The sequence below is a fragment of the Mchenga conophoros genome, linkage group LG10, assembly GCF_057382185.1.
Source record: "Mchenga conophoros isolate Kocher_MC1m ecotype Shallow Benthic linkage group LG10, M_conophoros_male_GT1.1, whole genome shotgun sequence".
Taxonomy (NCBI): domain Eukaryota; kingdom Metazoa; phylum Chordata; class Actinopteri; order Cichliformes; family Cichlidae; genus Mchenga; species Mchenga conophoros.
Window position 1 is genome coordinate 5,827,750 of NC_140535.1, and position 21,511 is coordinate 5,849,260.

Sequence of the window (21,511 nt, forward strand, 5' to 3'; positions counted from 1 at the left end):
ATTAATTTAAAATGATTCACTACTGGATTTTTGTAAAAATCTACAAGTTATTGATGCTTCTTTTAATTAAAGACATCAGTGTAAATCATTACAGGTAGAGGTCAGTATGACATTTTAAAATGTCAATTTTGATGGTTCTAGACTTTGAAGTAAGACTTTGAATGAATGAATTGTCAGCATTTCATAAATTCTCGTATGAAATATAAAGGTGAAAGACATTCTGATCAACTGACTCTATTTCACAGGGTTTAACTGGTGACTGGCTATTTATCAGAGCACATAGTCACGTGATTACTGTTTTAATGGAAAATCAGAAGTATCCAACCTCAATTTATGGTTTTCACATTCTACTCCATAATAATAATAATAATAATAATAATAATAATAATAATAATAATAATAATAATAAAAACAGATTTGCACACACAGCGCAAATCTGTGTGTGTAAATATAAGGAATTTATATTTACAGCAGATTAACACAAAGTTGTTGTTTTTTGTTGGTTCCTTTTTTTTTGGGGGGGGGGGGGTAATTGTGAAATACAGGACCCATTTGATGGAATTCATATTAAGAATAACATTTTTGAGGATGATAATTTTTTTTTCTTACAGCACCATTCTATTCATTTGAAGTTGTCCTTGACCCGAAAAAACAGAGAAACAGTAATCTCATTTGAGAACACTTGGTCACTTGAATCATCAAACCCTACGTCAACAAAAATCATGCCTCAAGCACTTCTTACCGTGGGAGGAGGGGCAAATGTGAAGCTCCGAAGTAATCATAAATCGTACTCTGATGGGAACAGTTTGAATGAAATGACTGTGAAATTGACCAATTTCGTTTTTGTTTTTTTTGTTGCCTGTCCCATCTTATACCAATGAAAGCTAAGATTGTAATATCATTTTAAATGCCTGTTTCCTTCCTGTGGTAATCAGTCCCCTAAGAAATAATTATTTTCATCTGACCAAATAAAAGTGTCCTCTATATACGCCCCTGAAAGATGCACGGTGGTTCCTGAATCCGTTTGTCTATTAACTGTATGAATATGCGAGCCCTGCAGGCTGCAGACCATATGCTCCACATAATACATGCAAGTGATGCTACCTGGCGATTAGAGAGAAAGAGAGAGAGAGTACTCCAGGAGCTAAACAAGAGAGAAGATATTAGAGCGAATTCAGCCTTTTGTTTGAGTATTTGCAGCTTTAAATATTGTCCCCCGTGCAGCACCAAGGAAAGAAAACACCGAGGGAGAGGAGGAAAAAATATATAGGGAGTCTTGGCTGATGCATCTGTGCAAGAGCATCCATTTCACGGCGATTACAGTTCGAACCTGAGGAGACGGTGCGCATTTCTTTGAGAAACACGGTGCTTTTCTCTCTCCTCCGAAGTCATTTTCCTAGAGCGGCTGGCGGACGCAAAGACACGGTTACGGGATTTCATAACGAGGCTTTTCGTTTGAAGCAAAAGCAGGTCGAGCGCAGTTCCAGCAGGCTATACTGCGTCTTGTTTGTGGAGTGGAATTTTGCGGTCCCTAGCTCAAAACGCAAAGGGGAATATCAGACATTCAAGTTCCCTTGGAAGTTGCGCAGTGATATAAAAACATGGGAATTTGTGGTTATCTGGCGGTGTCTGGGAAATGCCTTGTCGTCATCGGACTTAAATTGTTATTCCTTGTACCTGCAGGAGTTCCAGCTAGAAGCGGGGATTCTGTATTAAAAGACAACATCACCGTCAGACAGGGAGACAGCGCCGTCTTAAAGTAAGTCTCGGATTATATTTCATTGTCACATCACTAATATGATTTCCTCTTGTGCAGCACGGGAACTGATTCCGTCTTTATAGCTTCTATGTCTTGGTCCGAACAGCTAATCAAGCCCGGTACTACATGAGTTACTAAAGGTCACCATAACCTATATAAGAACGCACTAGTGCTTGTTTGTTTTAAAGGTGCACATGCAGAAGATAAGTTATAGCATGCCTAACTCGGTGTTTAGCCCATTCTGCTCATTGCCCTTGAATGTTATTGATCTTACTGGTTAATGTCTTGTTGAGGATGCACAGAGCTGAGGTGCTCAAATTGAAAATTAGGAGGGGTTGCGTACCCTACTATTGATTTGCTCATGTGATACAAATACAAATGCAATTATGACTTATTTTCATTTTATTCATACTCTTTGTGAAAAACTATGTGTTGTTTTCATCTTTTAAGAACTTTGAGTGGTTAACAGTGTTCTTATCAGATTTAACACTTGTATATTTGAATCTGTGTTCTATTATAGCACTCCAGCATATGATTTAACTATGTGTCAATGTTGCATTTTATGATATTTTATTTTTTCTCATCTCCCCACTCTGCACTGTGAGATTATTTTGTTTGAGTGTTGCTGGCTTGCTGTTCATTTTGTTTCAGAATAAAGCAGGTGCGGTGTTAGAAATTCAGAATCCCTGTGAAAGAATGACAGATAGGGTACGGTACATTTGCCTACCCACATGAATACATACATAAATACACACCAATATGTAAAAATAAATGATATGTATTTATTAGATTTTATAGATTGGTGACATATGTAGAGAAACACATTAATCCAGTAGCTTTGTTTTCTGACATTGTTTGGATCAATAGTTTTTAAACTTTCACACATTGTTAACAATTAAAAATAATTAATATGGATCTTTTTCTTATGTGAGAGTCACTTGTGAATCATACTTAAGTAGACAATTTAGAATTTCATTATCTCTGCCAAAAATTGGTCTGTTCTGAAAAGATAAATAAAAGCAAGCAAGTCACTCATGTTTCAACTCCAATGGCTCTTTTACTTACCTGTGAAGCACGCCACTTTGCTGGAGAAACCACTGCCTACAAGCTTTAAGAGCTCATCTTTATCAGACTGCGATGAAACATTTCTATGTTAAAAGGGGTGGTCAATTCCATAATTATAAGGGAGCCTTCATGCTCTTTGGATGGGATTATGAGTGATTTGATGAGGATGAAAATATTGCAAATTATATACTATGGTTGTCATATTGACTTGACATTGACTTAATTTACATCATTTCCTCTGGGATTTACAAAGTTTACGCAGTAAATAGTGTGTATTTGTATAGCGCTTTACTTGGTCCTAAGGACCCCAAAGCGCTTTACACTATACACAATCATCCACCCATTCACACACTGGTGATGGCAAGCTACATTGTAGCCACAACTGCCCTGGGGCGCACTGGCAGAGGCGAGGCTGCTGGACACTGGCGCCACCGGGCCCTCTGACCACCACCAGTAGGCAACGGGTGAAATGTCTTGCCTAAGGACACAACGACCGAGACTGTCGATCGGACTGCCGATTACAAGACGAACGCCCAACTCTTGAGCCACGATCGCCCTGTGGCTTTTAACTTTTGTACTTTTGTACTTTTAACTTTTTACCTACCTGTATCTGGAAATTAGATATTTTTAAATTTAGTTTGAATGAGGATGAAATTGTAATAAATACAGAAAATGAAATGCTGAAAGTTTGTGACAGTAAGCACATGAAAATAATGTAATCCGTAAATGTGAAGAAGGAAGCATATGAAGAAAAATGTTTCTGCTGCAGATGTAAGTATAATTCACAAGCAACTCAATAGACAAACTTCTGTGGCTATGTAATTATGTAGTAAAATTCTTATGTTTATATGCTGTGGCTCAGTACCTTTGGTTGTCAGAGTAGGGCAATAGAGTTCAAATGACTCTAGGCTGCCTGACATGAGGTACTTGGACTAGAATTACTGTAATGTCTTTTGGACGCTATAGTATGTGGAAGGTCATCATGTGTCATACACTGGTTGCACCCCTATGTAGTCCAAGATGGAACTCTGCCTAGTCTTCATCTTTTCTCCCCTGTTCTACTCTGGTAATCTTTTAGTCATTTCTAGCCTGTATAAATTATTAATAGAACTTGTTAGGTAGCCTGTTGGATTAACTAAAACCAGCCATTTCATACTCCTCACGCTGAATGGTGACTGGCTGAAATCCACTAGCTCCTTTGTCATGCTGATGTCAAGCTGCAAAAGGTTGTGACTGTAGCAGATGTTAGGTTTTTGGCTCCTTAATATTCTCCTTTTCCTATCCTAACATGTACACCCCACAGCAGAGAAGTCATCAAAGAACCTGTTGCACTGCCATGACCCCAAGTTCAATCTTTAAAAGAGAGGTTTAGAAATTGAACCAAAAGCTGACAATAGAGTAACCCTGTGCTGCGCCACAGTGTATCCAATACGCTGCCCTTGAGCAAGATGAGCTGTCAGTGAGCTAGTCAGTCCATAATGTAGGAAACCATGCCATCCACATGCATTGCTTTGAGCTTTCCCCCAAGCAGGGGCCACTGGATGATGATGAAAGCAACACAGAAATAATTCTCCTCCGCCTTGCTGGCTTCTGTGGGTGGGAATAAGGCCTGTGGAGCTGCTATGCGATGGCATTGTCCATGTCCACATTTGACAGCTACATGCCTAGAGCACCCTGCAAGGCTGATGCTGTGAGCCCCCTCTGCCTTGCCTGTGATGAGCCTCATCAACCAAATGGCAAAGATGCAGAAGCTTGGAAGGACAGCAGGTGTTGAGATTTGGACTTAGAGAGGTGGACCAGGGGCAGCAAGTTTTGGACTGGAGGCAGAGGATGAGGGCAGTTGTGGAGCTGACCTCTGATTTGATTGTTTCATTTGACATGAATGGCAACACTGTCTGTGTATTTATTAAACAGTCATTTAATAAGATTAAAACACTGCTACAATTATATTCTAATAACACATATTTGCAAATAAATTATAGCACTGAGAAACTGCATATTTGGGGAAATGCATTATTGCTTGGAAGGCAGCCATGATCTCATTTGTTGCATTTTCCTGACAGTAAATTTCTTCAGGTTATCAAAGTTGTCCTAAAACAAGAAATTCAAACAATGATACATTCCAAGCTGAACCAGAAAGTGTTTCTATCTCACATCAGGAATCAAATATAGTGATGCGAGCCAAGTGACAGCAGCAGGTTGTCAAGAGTTAAAAGCTTTTATTCCAGGTACAGCATTAATGTGATTCTGGCAATACATTTTAAATGAACGATTGCTGCTTCCGAGCTGTAGGTAGAAGAATTTCTCAAAGGTTATTTTGCTTCGACTAAGCTTTAATATTAAGACAGTCAAGGGCAACACAAAGCAGTATCATTCTGACATAAAGAAAGCCACTGCCAGTGGGAACTTCAGAAGATGTGAGCAGCAGAATAATTAGCATCATTCAGCTCAGCTTTAGAAACAATATGACTTTTTTCCACAAATACACAGATCACCACGAAAAAAATCCCTGGGTTGCACATATTAGAAAAACAAATCAGTTTAAAGCCAGTATGTGTATATTATACAGGTATGACTGTCTTTAAGGTAGAATGTGCAGCTGCGGGTAATCCCAGCATTTTTGCACAAGCATTTCTCTTTTCTTTCTGAATAATAAATACTGTGTTGTCAAAAGGTATTTACCCCCTACTCTGATTTCTTTTCTTTGTTTTTTTTTTTTTTTAAATTGTCACCCTTACATGTTTCAGATTACCGAACATATTTTCATAATTGGACATAGATGAGTTGAATACATAGAAATTCGGTTTTAAAATGACGATTTCACGCAAACCTACCTGAGCCTATTCAAAGAAGTAATTGTCCCCCAAACCTAATAACTAGTTGTGCTACATTAATGAGTCTTTCATATCAATTTGGCCAACTCGTCTTTGGAGAATTGTTTTCAGTTGAGGCACATTGGAGGGTTTTGAGCATGCATGGCCTGTGTAAGGTCATGCCAGATCATCTAAAGTGGATTTAAGTCTAGACCATTTAAAGCCATCTCTTTTTAGCCAGTCAGAAGTGGTCTTGCTGGTGTGTTTCAGATCATTGTCCAATTGCATAATCCAAGTGGACTTGAGCTTCAGGGCAAAAACTAGGGCCCAGACATTTTTTTTCTGGAATTTCTGGTAGAGAGCAGAATTTATGACTCCATCAACTATAACAAGGTGCCTAGGTCCTAAAGCAACAAAACAGCCCTAGAGCATCACACTACCACCACCACATTTGATTGTTAGAATTATGTTCTTTTTAGAAATTGGACAGAACTTTTCCAAAAACCAAAAACTTTTGACTTGTCACTGCACAGAATATTTACCCCTTTGGAGATCTTGAAGATGTGTATGTTTTTTGGCAAATTTGAAATGAGTCTTTGGGTAAAAATGGCGTACATGGGAGAGTTCCACGCAAAAAACACTCCTGGCGAAAAATAACACAGTCTCCTTTTTGTTAAATCTGAATACTGAGCTAAACTCAGGCAAGTGAGGCTCGCAGTCCTCGGTTCTTTTGTGACTTCCTGAATGAGTTGTCAATATGCTGTTAGAGTAATTTTGTTAGGCTGGCCACTCCTGGGAAGGTTCTCCACTCTTGAAGGTTTTCTTTATTTGTGGATAATGACTCAGTAAAGATTACTGGATTCCCCAAGCTTTAAAATGCATTTGTAACCCTTTCCACACTGACTTTGCTTTTCAACTGATCTTGAGTTTAATTTTTTTTTCTTAATAAATGAAACGATCATTTAAAAACACCCTGTTTAACAAATAAAAAAAAACATGATTTGAGGAAAATTCACATTTTGTGTGTTATTTGCAAAGAAAAAAACAAATTCTCAAAATATAAATGGAAATAAATCTCCAAGGGAGAAAATAATTTTTACAGCACTCTATCTGCTTCTACTTGTTTAGTGAATGACTTGTGGCAATCATTAAGTACCAAGATAAGTGGTTGTGCTGCATATTGCGATGGAGATAGTAGGCAGTAGTACTGTGAAAAATTTGGAACAATATTACCAGTTCTGGAGCCAGAGAGCACTATATTGCACTGCCAGTGGCTCAGTGGACACTGAATAGAGAGTAAAATAGTGTACTAACAATATTTATTTACAATTAACAACCCATCCCTGTGTTTATGCTTATTACGTTCATGGTTGTACTGCATGAATGTACCATATACTTTAAAGCATAATTGTAAAATATGTTGAGTTAATAGTAAGTTTAGAAAGGTTCTATATAAATGAATATAATTTACAATTTACCTGCTCTATAAAAACATGTACAGAAGGCTTAGTCATACTACCTTCAGGCTAAAGCACCTAACTAGACTTGCTAATGCCCATTGAAATGCCATGGCTAGTGAACTGAGTAGTTTGTAATACATAGCAGGTTTACATATCACCATGCCAGCTGTTGTTTCATGTAAATAATTACTGAAAGTAAAAAACAATAAAGAATTCAAATTACTTTAAATTGAGAGTTTTTGTAATAAATGTGAGGAACACGTGATTTTTATCCACAGCACTCATGCTAAGCTACAATTCTTATCAAATGTTTCTCAAGTTATATTTAGTAGTTGAAAGACACCTCTGTGGCACAAGGTGTCACCATTCAATTATTTTCACCTGCAAGTGAGGAGCTCCACTGGTAGGGCAAGACATGCATGTGATTTACACTATCCTGAACTAGTGAAAACCCAAGGACAACAGAATATGGCTGACATCTGAGTTACTGCTGGTCTTTTATTTAACTGTAGAGTGTTTCACGGCCATTTGGTAGTGTCATTTTGTTTGTATCTTTAACTCTACGTGAGATGTTGCTCTTTGGTGTATTCCCAAAAGTTAATTCTGTTCATCTGGATGTAGCATTTTCAGTGGGATTGTTTTTCCCCCACTGAAAACGCTACATCCAGATGAACAGAATTAACTTTTGGGATCTATTTACCTGGATGATTGAGCATGCATCAAGACACTTTGGTGTATTCTTTGGTGTATATTCAGCTACCCAAATCGAATCACTTCAATGATATGGGAGTTGTCCATATTTAAAGGTTATTCTTTCTCATCTCTGTTTGCACTGGCAGTGATGAGAATACAGTGGAAATGAATGGGTCACGCAGGATGGACCTACCCTGTTTGATAACCACAAACACTCTGCATCATTCATGCCTTTATTTCCTCTGTGTTCTGCGAGTCACTGTTGATATTCATGGCAGTGGCTTTGGGATGCAGTCATCCAGCTGATATTTTATGAGACACTGATTGGAGGTCTGGCTGGAATCTGTTTGAGTAGGTAGGTGGTAAATCCTGTTTTAGATATAACCATTATCCTTGAGGAGAGCTCTGTCTCTAGCTTAAGTCTCATTATCAATGAGGGGTAAACATGAAGTCATTGTTGTTCTGCTTCAGAAACCTCTGAAAATATCAACAGAGAGCTTCTGCTTTCCTTCACTGCCACTGAATATTTCACTGACAGACCATTTGGAATATGGCTCGCTGTGGCACTTCTCCCAGCTTGATAGATGAGCAGCAGAGATGGCTAAAACACTGTGTGGCTGACCCTTGGCACATTCTCTGTTTTAGCATTGTATAGTAGAGTGTGGAGAAATGAATGGTATGATGTCAGGACTGTCTGAACAAAGGTGCAACTTGGGAACTGGCACAACCTTTTTTAAGAAGATGTCATTTGAATTGTCTTTTGTACCAAGTCAGGTTGGGTGACTCACTATATATGTTTACAGTGAGACATTGTTATGTCTGACATCAGGCTGTCTTATGGGGTATTACTACAAAAGCAGTAGTTGGGTTAAACAACTGGTTCTTCCATTGGTACATAAGGTACAAATAACTGTTGTAATAGAAATATAATATTCCAATTGCTCAGTTTTAGACACTATTGCAGACACTTCTTAAAATACATGTTAATTAGCTCTATATAAATACAAATATATTTACTTTTTCTCATGGTTTTTATTTCAGTCCCTTGTCCACAGAGCTTAAGGTTATTTGTGTTGACCTCAGTGTTGTGAAACTATTGACTGAATTTTGGTATGCTTTTTCAGATGGAAATTTCTAACACGTAGTCTACGAACTTTATGTGCTGAAAAATGAACAGGAAATCTGGGATTAAATTAAATGGAAAATCACTATCATTTTTAAGGTCAAGTGTCTAGTAAATTAAACGATTAGTGAGTTTGCATTTTCTGGTATCCAAAGAGGTTTTGCTGGTGCTGTTTTGTGTTTTAGAAATAAAAATGTAATATCTTGAAGTCTTGTAGGTTGGATAATACAGGACATCCATAATATTATTCCATAGACTAAAGAATATAGAGTCAAAGATGACTAAGGGGTAACTAATGTACCAATAGCTGAGAGATTCTTCAATAAGTATAGCTAGTCATAGCTCTAATACTTATTTGATTATTTATTTGATTTCTGCCATAGATATGACTATACAATGATGTTGCATCATAGTATATTTTGTTTACTGCAGTTATATGCTTGCAAAACACATACTGGACACGGATATTATACATTTGTTTTGCAGTGATCACTGCAGTTGTATGAGACTGAGAAAGCTACTCATAATTACTTGTTATCCTCGTCATCCAAGGTGGAAGTGGATCTTAAAGCATTTTTACTGCTAAACAAAGACATCAAGACATGTAGAACTGACCAAAAGAACTCCAGTATATTGAGCAGTCTTCATGTTATTATATGTTTGCACAGTACTTAAAATGCATACTTACTGGGCTGGGAATGTAGTGCACACAGAATGAAGGGTTGATTTCTAGTAAAAGGTGTATTTGTAATTGTGGCCATAGGCTTATCTGTTATTCAGTAGAAACTATCATGTATTTTGGCAGGCTTTTGCTTATTCCCAAGACAAAACCATTGAGTCACCAATGGAAATCATTGGCCTGGAGAAACATTTGAGGCAAGAAACACTGGAATGCTAAACTTCCTATTCTTTTCCTGCATAAATGAGCCCCATACATTATTCAAAGCAAAGGAACTCCTTGACTGAATAAGTATCCATGGCCCTGTGAAACTACACTATATATGTGTAGGCTTCAATCAGTCATGACTGTTGCGCCATCTAGGAAAAAAGACAGCCAAAGCAACAGTAGCTTAATTGTATAGAATTACTTAAAGCTTGTGCCATTTTTCATAAGAAAGAAATGATTCATGCTACTTAGACCTCTTTGCAGTCCTACAGTGTTTTTTTTTAAGTCAGCAAGTCATATCTCATGATTGTAAATATCATTTAACTACCTCCTGCCTCTCTGTCAACTTCTTGTTTAATGTTCACAAGTTCACAGACGTTGACTTAAAACACTGTACTGCACTATGAGTACACTATTAGGAAGATAGTCACAGCTAAAAATGGTATCAGGAATATGAGCGGACAAGGACGTATTAAAATGGAAAGCCTAAGGGTAGGCTAACAAGCATGGAGATGCTAAGCTCTCTCTTCAGCCATTTTGTTTTCTTTCATTCAGTGGAACAAGTGTTAAGTTTGACCTATATGGATTCAGACATATATGGACAGAAAATGCATTGTGTCAGTAAAATACTTTCTAAATCCAGATATATTAATTAGTGATCTTTAATTCTAGTCTTTATACCATTCTCAACACTTAATGGGGTAAATGTCATGTAGATCATGTCATCAAGGTGAAAACCTCTGGATATTGCAGATACTGAGAGTCAAGTTCTGATGTCCCACTCACCAGTAGTCCACCAGGCTTGCATCGTCTTCCTTTATCACAACCTAGGCATCCATCTTGAGGAAGGTTGAGTTGAGTTTCAGCATCCTGTGTTGTCGTAAATCACTGAGATAGTCATTAATTTTTAATACCCAGAAACCTATGCGCTGTGTTGCAGTCCAACTAGATTCTCCACTAGTGAGAGCCAGCCACATCCATTACAGCCTGTCTTTGCTGTCCCCACCTTGTGCATGTTTGGGTGCATTTTTCTGATATCATTAATACTCATCAGGAGCACCTTCCATTCATGCCACATTCTGCCAGGCACCTACCTTTTCCATATTGTTTGTAGCACATCTCTCTTACTCATCAATTGAAGCAAGCATTGAGGAAAAGTAATATAATACTGTATGATGTATACATTTATGTATGAAAGTGTGGTGCATAAGAGTATTTTTTTCTGTGTGAGAAAATTCCTACATCATCAGGTTTAAGTCCAGTGGCACAATTTACCTGAATATCTTATTACTTTAAGAAAGTTCAGTTACCTCCACTTCTTGTCGCTTTTCCAAAATTCCAAATGTTGGAATTTTTGATTATGATCTATTTGCTGTTTTTCCAATCACAAAAGCAGCTTTTTATGAAAAAAAAAGTGGCCTTGAAATTTAAACAGCAATACTGGTAAGATTTGCAATGCATATAGACAAGGTAACTATAGTACTCATTACATAGAATGCATTTACCACTATTATCTGTTTGTGCATGAGTTTTCTTTCATTTAAAATCTCTTTGAAATCAAAATATCATCATTGAGAGTTTTGTTTATTAGTTTGTCAGTTTTCAAGGAGAACTAAAATGTACTTATGAAATCTCCATGTCTGCCTGTCTTTTTACATGTGTGCAGTGTGAACACAAATAATATATTACATAGGAATACAGTATAGAATGTCAACCTCTAAAGAAGAGGAGAGGTGGTTAGACTTAAGAACACCAAGTTGCATATATTTTCAAAAATAATGAGTAAAATCTGATTCTCTCCAGTTTTAACCTCTTTGTGGTTTTAAGACAAGAATTTGATTTAGAAATTTTCTCGATGTGCATATAAGCAAAAGTTGATTATATATTTATTAATGAGGAATGTTACTTGTCCTTTTGTTGTATATTTTTTCTTTTAGGAATGGAATGCTGAAAAAATAGGGCATCCTCTCTAGGGGCAATACAAGTCATATTAGAAAGCTTGCGTATGTGGTGTCAGCACACTCTTTGCCTGTTAATATAAGTGGGCACAGGGTTTGCATTTTGAGAATCTGCTTTTTGCACCTCTGGAAACTTTTTGGTCACAGCAGTCAGAGGCACCTCAGAATTACCGCTCAAGTAGAAACCAAAATGTAAAACCAAAACCAAAATAACTTTTCACTTTGCAGTTATTCCCCAATAGAGGTGATTGTTACTTGTTGCAGCCACGAGCACAACGGAAAAGGATTTTCATCATTCGACATTTATCTGAAGTAATGGCATATAAGCTGATGAACTGTTAATTAATGTAGCTCTTGGAAACTCCAGCATTATATCCTTAGTTCATTCCACTCAAGATCTCTCCTCCCTCATTGAGACATCTCTGACCATCTGTCACAACAAAGTATTGGCCTCCGGTGACCTGGCAAATCATTTCTAACTCTCCCGTCTCTCCTTGAGTCCTGGATCTCAGCCGTCGGCCCTCTACCAAAACAGATCCCCCTAATGGAGGAATATGCCAGGGAAATGTGCTTCCCATTGATTCTGTTCCCTGGCTAATGCTGCTTCAAGGATAGTGCGGCTCAGCTATACTTAGAATCAAGTATGGGGTTGACATAATATTTTTCAGTTGCCTTCAAAATGCTCAGGGTAGTATAGTGATAAGACTTAACTAATACTACTGGAACAACGTCAGCACAAACCAAGCTACATTCGTCAATTACCAACAGAATGCAGTAAATATGGCTGTAAATGAGCCTTAACTGTCAGCCTTAGCTTATAAGAAGATTTGATGCGAAATGTCACAGATCTTGTCACAGATCTTACACACATCTCAGTAACATGCATGTCAATGCCTGAAAATAACTCCCTTTTGTAAAAAAAATATATTGACCAATGCAATCAAAACTAGTCTTTTTTTAATATGTTTTAAGGTAGAACATTCATTTGAGTAGAGGTGAGGCACCGATCTTGGAAAATGCAGGGTCCCTGCAGTGTCCCACTTTAATGCACATAGTGTTTACTGTATGTTTCTGACTTAGGCACTGGAAATCGATAAGTGGCCTTGATTTATTATTACAACCAGATTTCACTGTCTGAAGACAAGGAAGGAAGGAGGGAATTTGTCTCAGTCGGCCAGCTGATGGTGCTCATTAATATGGATAAAAATGACTAGGAGTCATCTGGGAAGAATGTCATACCACATTAGACAAATAAGTGGTTGAAACCACTGGCTGTAATTAATTGATTCGCTTCAGATTGATCCCCTTCCCCCACGTCTTTGGGAATCATGTTCAGAATTTGTGCAATTATGAAATGTTAAATATTCCAAGCAAATGGAATACAGGAATACACACACACACACACACACACACACACACACACACACACACACACACACACGCAGTAACCTCCAAAGCCAATAGCTCTAGCAGATACCAGGAACAACAGCCACGCTCTTTGTCGAGAAAAGCGCAGTCCTAGGAACAGCAAAGATACTCTGCAGGACACCCAAGCATCTGGTAGTGAACCTGAGCTTGGAGGATAAAAACTGCCCCGCAAAGGGTGAGAGAGGAATTTTTTTTACATATATAGTGAGCACAAGGCCCTGCAGATAATGTTGGGTCCTCGAACCATCTGCATGTTTTGAAAGAAGTTATAATTTAAGGGGTTTTTGTAACTTTAAAAAAGGGAAGGCACGTACTACAAGAAAAAGCTTTTGTGTTTCTGTTCATGGAGTGAAACTGTGGAACAGTCTGAATATGGAATTAAAGCAATGTCCAAACATAAAACAGTTCAAAAAGAGTTATAAAAATATGATCTTCTCGAACTATAAAGAAAGGGAAAACATTGAAATTGAGTGAATGTCTCTATTTAAAGAAATTCATGATGTGATATTATAGTATATCAGAAATCTGTTCACTATTTTTATTACAGATTATATCAGTAAGGAAGCTGACTAAATATTAACTGATTTTAATGTACCTGTATATTGTTTACATGTTTGAAGTAAATTAACAATGAATGAATCAATCAATCAATCATGTTATCTGATTGTTTGATCAGGGTGAACATTGAGACTAGTTGCTTCTCAGAGATTATTTTGTAGAGCGCTCACAGTGCTCATCCTGTTCCTCTTTGCTAAAAGGAGTGCATATTGCTCCTTCTGATGGGTTAAGGGCCTTCTATGGCTTTGTCCAGGTTTCCTAGAAAAACTACGCGTGTCCTAGAATGTAGTCCATGCTCTTGAGACTGTAAATCTTCTGCCAATGGTACATGCCAGTAGGGCTGGGCTATATCATACCTTTCACAGTAATACCGGTGTAATTTTGGGCAACGATAGGAAAATGAAATATCGCAATAGAATATGGGTAAAACGCGCATGCGCAGTGCCTTTGTTTACATACGCACATGGTGGTGACGCAGAATGAGAAGAGCGAAAGTGGATCGTTGAATGATGAACCAGAACTGGTTTGTAAAAATGCTGCAACTTCAGTGGTGTGGAACTGGTTTAGCTTTTGTCCGTCAGATACACAAGAAAGCACTATTTTTGGTAGAGCATGCTAGCGGGCCGTCATTATTACAGTGTTGTTTGGAAAATACGTCACACTTAAAATCAGTCCTTTGATTTTTCAGAAAATTGTCAGTGCCCCTTATAATCTCGTGTGCCTTACTGTATGTATGAATTCTGGTTGTGTTTACTGACCTCGAAACGATTTTATGTCGTACACGGCGCTCAAAAATCTGTCAAATGTTTTAGTACAACTTTGCTAAGCTACAAACCCGCACCGCTTGATGGATTGTCGGAACATTACGGCTATCGTAGGCAGGCGCCTCGCGGAGTGATATGTACTGTGCTTCAACATAATATTACCGTATTGTGTGTATAACCTCTTTTTAAGTTTTGTGGATATTATACATGGTTATGCTGAGGATATGTCAGCCAATTTCCACTGGAAATACCTTTTGGTTAAACTGTCAGCAAGGATTTTGCACTGTTACATTTTTATATAACTTTAATGCACATAAAAAACAGCTGCTTGTTTAAGTGAAAATACATTGATGGGGTTTTTTGCACTAATAAAGTTGTGGAGTTGTAAAGTATTTTGTCTAGTGTCAATTATATCGTCAGTTATATCGTTATCGCAAATTTTCAAATGTATATCGTGATAAATATTTTTGGTCATATCGCCCTGCTCTACATACCAGCCATGACAGCAATGACACTGATCGAAGATAAATGCACAACAGTGACTAAACAGTCAGAAAGATGCAGAAGGAAAAAGTGTTAGTGGGCAATTATTTCCAACTGAGGAATTGATGAGTAATTGGACATTGAAGATGAGGCTGGACAGCACAAACATCTCGTCCAAAAATAAATTGTCTCCACTCTTTTCTTGTAGTTTATTCCTTATAAATTTAGCTAAAAACGAGATATATCTTATTTACAGGAAGGTATTCCTGTGGAGATAGTGGATGAATTGTCTAGTGTTGTAAAAGTGTGCATGTGGCATCTCAGGCTGTTCATTTTTTCATTTTTTTAAAAATTTTGTAAATACCTAGCTCATACACAGGAGAAAAATCTTTTTTTTTAAAATAGCTTTTTATTTAGTTGTGTTTTCTGCCCGTGCCCTAGTATAAAAAAGCCACCGGTTTCCCTTGCTGTAGGGACCAAGGTTTTTATTTTCTTATATTTCATATGTATTTATTTCATGCTAATACTTTGCAAAAGCAAACTTCACTATGAAGCTTCAGTACCAGTTTGCTAAAAATATATAATGGTAATTTATTCTCTGGCACAAAATCAATATTTATGAAAATGATGACTTCTTCAAAGAGGTATATGCCAAAAGACCATGTTCTAGTATATCTGTATCCAAAAGAAAGCCATCTGAGAGTAGTTTCATATTTCCCACAGCACAACAACTTTCACTGCACTTAGTTCGCGTTCATGCAGAATTCACACATGGGATATGCCACAGCATCAGTGGCTCATTGAAGAGTTCACTTGCTTGGTCAAGGGCAAATTGACAGTGATAGCTGGAGGAGAGGAGAGTATTCAACACCCTTTACATGAGATGCTGTGATACACAGAATCATGTATTGTTATTTTAGAGCAAGCTGTGAGAAAAGATAGCATGAATTATAGTGCAAATCAAGAAACCACAAATCAGAAAAACTGAGAGGTTTTGGCATTTTGCCATACCTCAGACTGAATAACTGATTAATACTTGTTATTTATCTCTGGCTCTCTTCCACAGCATGTCTTTTGTCATGTCTTCCTTCTCTCACCCCAACCAGTCGTGGCAGATAGCCGGCCCTCCCTGAGCCTGGTCCTGCCGGAGGTTTCTTCCTGTTAAAAGGACGTTGTTCCTTCCCACTGTGGTCAAAGTGCTTGCTCATAATGAGTCATATGATTGTTGGGTTTAATAATAATAATAATAATACATTTTATTTATAGGCACGAGAGTTTTCTGTTAAACCACTGCTACCCCATACAGCTGGGTTAAAAACTAACAGCATGTTTTAGTGGCAGCTGTTTGCTGCTTGCTTGTTCTATTTTTCCAGTCAGTATGTCACCATCTAGTCATAAGGAAACTTTCCTACCCTGTGGAATACACTATCTTCTTACCAGAAAAATATTAGATAATAAATGTAGGTCCATTAGTTGGAAAACCAGCTACTGTAAAACCTTTCTGACATTCAGTGTTTAACTTTGAAAAATCAATAAAGCCAATTTAGCAGAAGGACTTTTTTGTTCATAATAAAAAAATCAGTCCACCTCAACTCAACTTGATTTTTGGTCTATTAACTCATAAAAGTGCTAACCTCTGCCCTGAGTACTTGCCATTGTTTATGTCCAAATAAACAACTTCCCTTAGCAGTGCAGAGCAAACAAGTGATGTTGCACAACAATCAAGAACCAATTTAATTGTGTTTAACATTAACCAGCAGCTTATAGTGTATTACTGCTGTATTGAAATGATGATTTTCATTTCAATGTTAAGAGTCTGGTTAACAGCTTTTGACAAACCTTTTCATATTTGATGTTTTGCTTTTGAGTAAAAAAGTAAGATTGAATGTCAAGAGATTTAAATGCATTTATAGCAAACAAAGCTACATTGTCAAGGTTGCAGGAGAAAAAGAGGACCCAAAATGCGGAGCTCAGGTTAGCAGGGTGAACAGTGCGTTTATTTACAGTGTCCAAGAGGTGTCACAAACAGTTAAAGGTGCTATCCAAATAGGTGTTTCAGGTAAAATCCCCAAGTGCTCCTTCGTCTGTGCAACCCCGAGCGTGAGTTGTTTCCTGGTCCTCCTCTCTGAGCCAAACTCCTAGGTGAAGACAAAGCAAAACAGAGAATTAGCAGAGCTCTTTAACCGACTATCAACTTCCCTTAAGTAACGAGTGTTACCAGCTTGGAATAATAATCCAACGTCAACTGTTGTTGCGCATCGTCCTTATATACCGCAGTTCTGGGATGGAGGCTGATTAGAAGCAGCTGGCAGAGCAATCAAATGCAGGTGAGGCCACAGCCGAGCGGCGGAGCTTCCGGGTGGAAGGTCGTCCGAGCCACGCCCTCCCCGGAAGCGCGAACTTCCGTAAACAAACCCCGCGCCTGGGAGAGAGGAGAGACTGAGAGAAAATACACACAAAAATCCAGATCGCCCGGGGAGGACCGTACGACCGTGACATACATAAATCAATCATCTGACCCAGTTAATGGCCTCTCTTTACAGTGTTTTCCAATTACTAAATTGGCTTCCCATGAATATGAAAACATAATACTTAAGATTCATTTTAAGTAGATGTATAATCTTGTTAAATAAAAATGTATTATGATCAATAACATCATTTTGATTTTTGTCATAATTGAACAGCTACAGATGTACAAGGGCTACATCACAAATCCACTGAGATAGTAGTGTTTTTTAAACATTTATTTATTTCTAATGCCGTTCACCATGGTCACTCCCAGTGAAAATCTTAACAGTTTAAGCACTGCCTCATGTCTTTTTGTCAGTTTCAGCTTCTTAAAAACATACGTCATAGCAAATCATAAGAAGCCTCACAACCATTGGGTAAATCTCACATTTCTCTCTTGATACTTCTGTCACAAATCACCCTTATACTCCACACACTACGCTTTCATATGCATTGATCTCTCTTTGCCTTGTCCATTACTTTGGATGTTTGACCCTATGTTTTTAAACTTGTCCACCTTCACTAGAGAGGAGATCCTTGTCCTTATGCAATTGTTGAGTCTTATAGCCTGCATGTTGTTTCAGCTGTACCTGTTACAGTATATGCATGCATGGTGTCACTTGAAAGAGGTGTGAGCTAAAGATTTCTGTAAACAGACAATAGTAACAAAGCAGTTTCTTTGATACTGTTCATCTACTGCTGCTCTATTTCACAGTTCTACCTACAATTTATTTGAATGGATATCTTGAGTATGACTACCAATGGAGGAACACTTCTCTGAGCAACTCTAGTTTTTAATTGCCTTTACTTGGCAGATACACAACACCCATTTTCTTCTTCACTCTTCTTCCTCTAACTAGAGATCTACCAATTGTGGATATACTTTAATAATACCTGAGGAAATTGTGTGGGTTATAGTTCCTCCAAGACAGTAACAGTAACAGACTGAATTAATTAAATAACACAATATATTATAGGATAAGCAGAAGCGAATGGATGGATGGATGAATATATTACAGCATTTACAAAATGTAAGAAATGGCTCTAGTATATACAAATAGCTCATTTATAAATATCCATAATATTACTGAGGTTAAATATATATGGTTGACATTTTACTCTAAACTGTATAATGTATAGGATGTGCAAAAGGGTGTTACTATTGCACTGTGTACTGTTCATTAGATGGAGGAGTTGTACAGGGAGGAATGATTTCCTGTGTCGTTCAGTGGTGCATTTGGGTAATCTCAGTCTCTCACTGAAGATGCTCCTGTGACTAGCCAGCACGTCATGGAGTGGGTGGGAGGTATTATCCAGAAATTCTAGAAATAGTGGCTAGCTCAAGGATCCTGTCAAAGTATCAAAAGGCTTTAGGGAATTTACCTGAGGAGGTTGACCTTAATCTCTATAAAATGAAGAAAACACAGAGGATTAAATTTAAAAATAAAATCATTTTCAGAGTAGGCAGGCATGGACAGCAATCAAGATTACTGACAAGAAAGCCCAGTGGAGAAAAACAACACACTTTTGCTGTAAAGTTATTTCATGCATTTGTCGCTCCTAAGCTAGACTATTTAAATTCATTATTATCTGGTTGTTTAATAGTCTACAGTTGATCCAGATCGGTGCAGTGAGAATCCAACAGGAACTAGAAATAGAGACCAAATGATTTGCATATTACCTTGTCCTAAGTGACTCCCTGTTAAATTTAGAAAGTCTTTCTCCTTACATATAAAATCTTGAACAATCAGGCCTTATCCTATTACCATATTATCCATATAGAGCTCTTAGACTGCAGGCCAACTTGTATTTATTTTTGAAAAGTAGATCAGGAAATTGAGCTTTTAGCCATCAGGGTCGTCTTTTATGGAATTAAGGAATTGAGTTGAATTGAATTAAGTTTGGAATTAAGACACATACAATTTCTCTGATTTTAAAATTAGGCTTAAAATTGTTTTTGTTTTTTTGATGTCTTGCCTTTCACTGCAACTCATTCCTTGGTTTGTGGCAAACAGAGCATTTATCCTTCAACCACCCTTTTCACTCTCTGTGTTTATGCAGATATATATATATATATACAACTATTGAATACTAATAATCATTAATTACTAATGATTATTAGTAATTATAAAATTCTGAACTTCTCTCACTCTCTCCCATAGTAAGAGTGGTTTCCTTCTACTGTCTTTTCTTTTCCCTCACCCCCAAGCAGTCACAGCAGATGTCTGCCCTCACTGTGTCTAGTTGGACACAGGTTACTTCCTGTTAGGAAGGAGTTTTTCCTTCCGAGTGTTGCCACATTATATCGGGTCAACTGATTTGATGGGATTATTTTGGGACTATCTTTCTAATATTTTAGGGTTTTAATCCTACAATAATAAAAATCTTGAAAGCCTTGGGTTGTGGGTAATTAGCTATATAAATAAAACTTTAAAGCCGAACATGTTATATTTAGTGCAGTGTCCAGGACTGTGGAGATGGGCCATTTTAAATTTTTGAATGGAGAATTATATTTCTAGGGGAAATGTTCTTTTTTTGTTTTTGATTCTTACATAGCAATCACATGGATGTTTAGTGTAGTTGTGTGTGTGTGTGTGTGTGTGTGTGTGTGTGTGTGTGTGTGTGTGTGTGCGCGTGTATATTTTCAGCCCATTTTTTGTATTGTTAAAGTAGACCAACTCAATTAATAAGAAACAGCTCTGTGTTAATACTGTGTAAATATCTGATAATATGATCAGAGTAACTTTAGCCTTTAGGTTTTAAAGAAATAAACCTTTTTTTTTTTAACATTTTTCCATGTATGCATACTTTGATGGACTTGTTTAACCCTTTAAGACCATGGAACCAAGTTCACCAGATCTTACTTTATATTTTTACATGCTGTAGTGCCACTTTTGGGAGCATTTCAAGTTGCTATACATCAATACAACTGTTATAGCCCATATTTTAATAATATGTATGCATTAAGTCCATATAACTACATTAATTGCAAAAAAGTGCAATAAACTACAAAAGAATTGAAAATCGTTTTTGTTTGTTTTTTTTTACATATATTTCTACTTGGAGAAATTTAAGAGGTTTATCCCTCAAAACTTTAAATACAAAAAAGTTGCAAAAAATAGTTTACAATAGCAGGAAATTTATTTTGAGTGTCTTCATAGTTTTATTTGTGAGATACAGCAATTTTTATATACTGCAGGAAAATGAAAAACAATCCTATGATGCAAATTTGCAAAGAAAACAGCATGTGCATCAAAATAAACTATTTCCAGCAGTGCAATTCGAGTTCTAAGCATCCCAGAAACTATTCAGAAAAGTATAGAGTCAAACATGACTTATATAAACACCAGTATAGGCTCATAAGGCCTACAAGTAAAAAACTACATTTACGTCACTTCCGGTTTCAGGCAGGAAATAGCGGACATGCGATCGTTTGCGCTGACTTCTTTATCAATGTGGGAAGTGTTATGAACAGCTGATCGGATCGGCAAAGCGTGTTTCAGGAATATTATGTTTTTGTTGCTGCAAACGCTTTTTATGCAATTTTTGCAAAGCTTTATGTGGAAGGAAACTGTGACCTAGGACAAGCTGATGGCATAAGATGTAAGTACAACTCCTCCGGTTTCATATGCAAAAAACAGGGATTTAAAAATAGTTATGCAAAACGGAGCGTGCCCGTTCCTACCGGCTTTAAAGGGTTAAAGCAAGATGAATTGTTGTTTCTGGATTTGATCTGACAGGGTGATGGATGTTAGATCACACTTGTGTGTGATCTGTTAATCTTATCATTTTCACCCAACAAGCATCTTATTTTTCTTTAAGTTTACAATATTGGCATATTGCATATGTTTGTATGTCACTGAAAATGTTTATGTGACGCTCTTCATTGTTTTTGAAATCAGTCAAAAAAAAAAGTGCAGATGAAAGTGCACTAATTAGATATTCCATCTGTTCCATCACCTGGGGAAACAGCCCAGTTTTAAGAGGTGAGGATAAATCAAACAAACATTTTG

General features: G+C 37.3%; 1 protein-coding gene across 2 annotated transcripts in view; it reads left to right on the forward strand.

Annotated features, from left to right (window-relative positions):
• Positions 1-21,511, forward strand: part of opcml (opioid binding protein/cell adhesion molecule-like) — a 449,624-nt gene that overhangs the window by 175,493 nt on the left and 252,620 nt on the right. Inside the window, exon 2 of one of the 2 annotated variants that reach the window (XM_085288302.1) lies at positions 1,684-1,759. In XM_085288302.1, the coding sequence (XP_085144428.1) occupies positions 1,684-1,759 (76 nt within the window). Of the gene's footprint in view, positions 1-762; positions 1,760-21,511 lie in introns of those variants that run through there. The other variant, XM_085288301.1, reaches the window with a different exon arrangement.